This window comes from Mus pahari, chromosome 7, assembly GCF_900095145.1.
Source record: "Mus pahari chromosome 7, PAHARI_EIJ_v1.1, whole genome shotgun sequence".
Classification (NCBI taxonomy): Eukaryota; Metazoa; Chordata; class Mammalia; order Rodentia; family Muridae; genus Mus; species Mus pahari.
In genome coordinates this window covers 105,802,054-105,805,666 of record NC_034596.1, presented here as the reverse complement: position 1 = coordinate 105,805,666, position 3,613 = coordinate 105,802,054, and the positions used below count along the sequence as shown (strand labels likewise).

General features: G+C 47.2%; 1 protein-coding gene across 15 annotated transcripts in view; it reads right to left on the bottom strand.

The window, feature by feature from the left end:
- Positions 1–3,613, bottom strand: part of Klc1 (kinesin light chain 1) — a 49,229-nt gene that overhangs the window by 34,530 nt on the left and 11,086 nt on the right. For all 15 annotated transcript variants that reach the window (XM_021202756.2, XM_029541218.1, XM_021202757.2 and 12 more), the window contains exon 2: positions 332–593. In XM_021202756.2, coding sequence (XP_021058415.1) covers positions 332–592 — 261 coding nt within the window. In that variant the 5' untranslated portion in view covers position 593. The remainder of the gene's footprint in view (positions 1–331; positions 594–3,613) is intronic.

Sequence of the window (3,613 nt, the reverse complement as noted above, 5' to 3'; positions counted from 1 at the left end):
GGGCTGGTTGGTGGGTGGGTTGGTTGGTAGGTGGGGTTGGTTTTTCAAGACAGGGTTTCTCTGTGTGACCCTAACTGTACTGGAACTGGCTCTAAAGACCAGGCTGGTCTCAAACTCAGACAGATCTGCCTGCTTCTACCTCCTGAATGCTAGGATTAAAGTTGTGAGCCACCACTGCCCAGCCAGAGTGCTGAATGTTAACTGGCTCTGTTGAAAGGGCCACAGGCCTTCAGGGGAGCATATACAAATCCACTGTCCTCATCTCTGTCAGATTCAAACACTCAAGGTAACGTGGTACTGGGGTTGCTGCGTGAGTGGCGGTCACTGGTACCTGCGCCTCGCTCAGGCCAAGCTCCAGCATCTCCAGGGACTTGCGGATCATGCTGGATTTCTCTTCCACCAGGTTGCTCTCATCATCCTTCTTCAAGCACTTCAGTGTCTCCAGCAAACTCTGCAGGATGGAGTTGTGCTCATTCTTCAGGGCTTCCAGCCCCTGAATCACTTGCTTGGTCTTCGAAATGATCTCGTCCTGCGTAAGCTTCTCCAGCTTCTCTTCCTTTATGTACACCATTGTGGACATGTTGTCATACATTCTAGGACAGAGAAAGACAATCAGACATGCCGTTAAAACCTCTGCTGATGTTACATCTTTAAATGGCAAAGACTTGACAACTGTAAACCACATTTGACAAAGCTGGAGAGATGGCTCAAAGGTCAAAGGTTAAGAGCACTTGCTCTTAAAGAGACCCCTAATTCAGTTCCCAGCACACACATGGCAGCTTACAACGATCTGCAACTCTAATTCCAGGGGATTCAATGCCTTCTTCCAACCTCTGCAGGCACTGTATATATGTGGTACACACACACACACACACAGGCAAAATATCAATACACACAAAACAAAAATAAGTATTTTTAAGAATTATTAACCAGGCAGTGTTGGCATACATCTTTAATCCCAGAACTCAGGAGGCAGAAGCAAGTGGATAATTGAGTTTGAGGCTTGCCTGGTCTAGAGTGAGTTCTAGAACAGTCAGGGACCCTGTTTCAAAACATCAAGAAAAAAAAAAAAAAGATAGGGACTCCAGCTCCTTCCACTGAAGGTGTTACTGGCAAACAACGGATGAAAGATGCTCGACAGACGGGAGAGAAGCAGCAATGCACCTTGGGAATAAGTAAAAACAAGAGCAGTCTCAAAATAAAGATGACTCCAGTTTCTGTATTGTCAATTTCTCTAGAAAAATGATTAGGGGCATAGCTAAGATGACTACATTACTTTTATAATCAATTGCCACAAATTTATTCATATGTAGCATACACCTTTAATCCCAGCACTCAGGATGCAGAGGCAGGTGGATCTCTGAGTTCGAGGCCAGCCTGGTCTACAGAGTGAGTTCCAAGACAGCCAGGGCTACACAGAGAAACCCTGTCTCGAAAAAGATCACACACATGCACAATCCCTCTTTCACTGCGCAGCACATGAAAGGACCAAAACCAAAATTATCAAGGCCATGTTCTCTTCCTTCCTTCCTTCCTTCCTTCCTTCCTTTCTTTTTTTCTTTCCTTTTTTTTTAAATGTGTGAGTGCTCTATCTCCCAGAAGAGGGCCAGATCCCATTACAGATGGCTGTGAGCCACCATGTGGTTGCTGGGAATTAAACTCAGGACCTCTAGAAAAGCAGCAGTCAGTGCTCTTAGTCACAGAGCCATCTCTCCAGCCCAAGGCCATGTTCTCACTGTACTTACTGTCTTACTGTACACTTATCTGGCACATGGCTTCCGAGGCCACTGTTGTAAATGTGCACTGTGTGGCAAGACAGGAAGAGAGGATGCTGACCGGATAATGACTGAGAATCAGGCATTCTCCTGTCCTGGCCTAGGTCCCAGTCCTGGTACACAGTGCATTTTACTACAGGGCTAAGTAAGACACTAAAGACCAGCTTTTGTTGAAGATCAATCTGTAGGTGTAATCAGGAGCAGGAGCCAAGGGAAGGGCAGGGCACCGGAACGAAAGGGTAAAGAACAAAAGCATATGGACCGTCCCATCATCCTCACCCGAGAGCCAAGCATTCAAAAGCTCCCAAGAGTGAAGCGTGCATGTTTGATCTTTCCCATACAAAATGAACCAAGCATTACACCAAAACTTACTCTCAAGCTAGGCCCTGGAATACATCATTTGTAAGAATCTGCCCTCGGGGACACAGAGACCATAGGACAAGCTAAAGAATAGGCCCTGAAACACTGCCTAGACAGGGAGCACAGTGGGCTAAGGAGTAGCAGCCAATCCTATGGGGAGATCCAGTCTTATCACACAGCAATGTCATAACAGAAAAACCGAGGGACAACAGAAGCTGAGCCTGAGGCCTGAAAAGGGGGCTAAGGGGGCTAAGGGGGTGCTGGAGAACACAATAGATCACTGCACATTAAAGCCACTCCAAGGCTGAGTTTCATCCCCCAGCACATACACACAGACACACACACACACACACACATACGCACACACACACACACACACACACGACAGAAAGGGGGGGGCTGATAACGAGAGACTGGAGAAGTGGGGGAAACAAGAAGGTATTCCAAAGTATCCAAATGTGTTTGGGGTTTCGGGCTATCATGTTCCTGAGAAATGAGCCAGCTGTGGGCATGAGACGGGCTGTGAACCCAGGGAGAGGGCACTAAGCCCAGCCTTCCAGAGACTCAGCGGACAGCAGTCTCACTGGGGGCTGTCAGAGGCTTAGCTCAGGGTACCAGACACAGGGGTTCTTCACTAACTGCCCAATCTCCCAACCTGCTATAAAGACTGGGGCGCATCCTCGTGAGCCAGCCTGGGGCTGCAGACACACTGCTCAGGACTGGACCCCACTACTTTTTCAGTACCTTCCTTGCCGGGTTACTCCAGCACTTTGATAAATACCCATTGTTCTTCCTAAAGCGAAATTTTCCTCCTTGTAAATTCTACCCACAGAGTTCATTTCGTTCTTCTAAAATAAACAAGCAAGGCACGGAGGCTAACACCCGCAGCCCTAACACACAGAAGCTGAAGCAAAGCAAGAAGGCTGCTGTGAATCTGAGGCCTTCCTGAGCAACAATCAAACAATAATCAAAACCAAATTCACCCGACAGGAGGAGTGGGTGGGGCCACGGAAAGGCACGCAGCAGTTAACAGCACTGGTTCTTCTCTCAGAGGACCTGAGTTCCATGCCGAGCACTATCAGGGCAATCAGAGACTGTCTTTAACTCATCTTGGGAAATCTGACACTTTCTTCTGGCCTCTGCAGGAACTGCACAAACACGATGCAAATGCATGCATGTGTGCACGCAAGGAAGCAGAACAACCGCACACAGAAAAGTGAAATTTAACTAAACATTTTTTTTGAAACAAGTCATCCAGTGGGGCAGTGGTGGCGCACGCCTTTAATCCCAGCACTTGGGAGGCAGAGGCAGGCAGATCTCTGAGTTCAAGGCCAGCCTGGTCTACAGAGTGAATTCTAGGACAGAAACCCTGTCTCAGAAAAACAAAAACAAAACAAAACAAACAAATTCAGTGTGTTCAGAAGTTCTATTCTTGGTCCATTGTTACATTAGTCTATTTTTTCTTTTTTTTTTTTTTT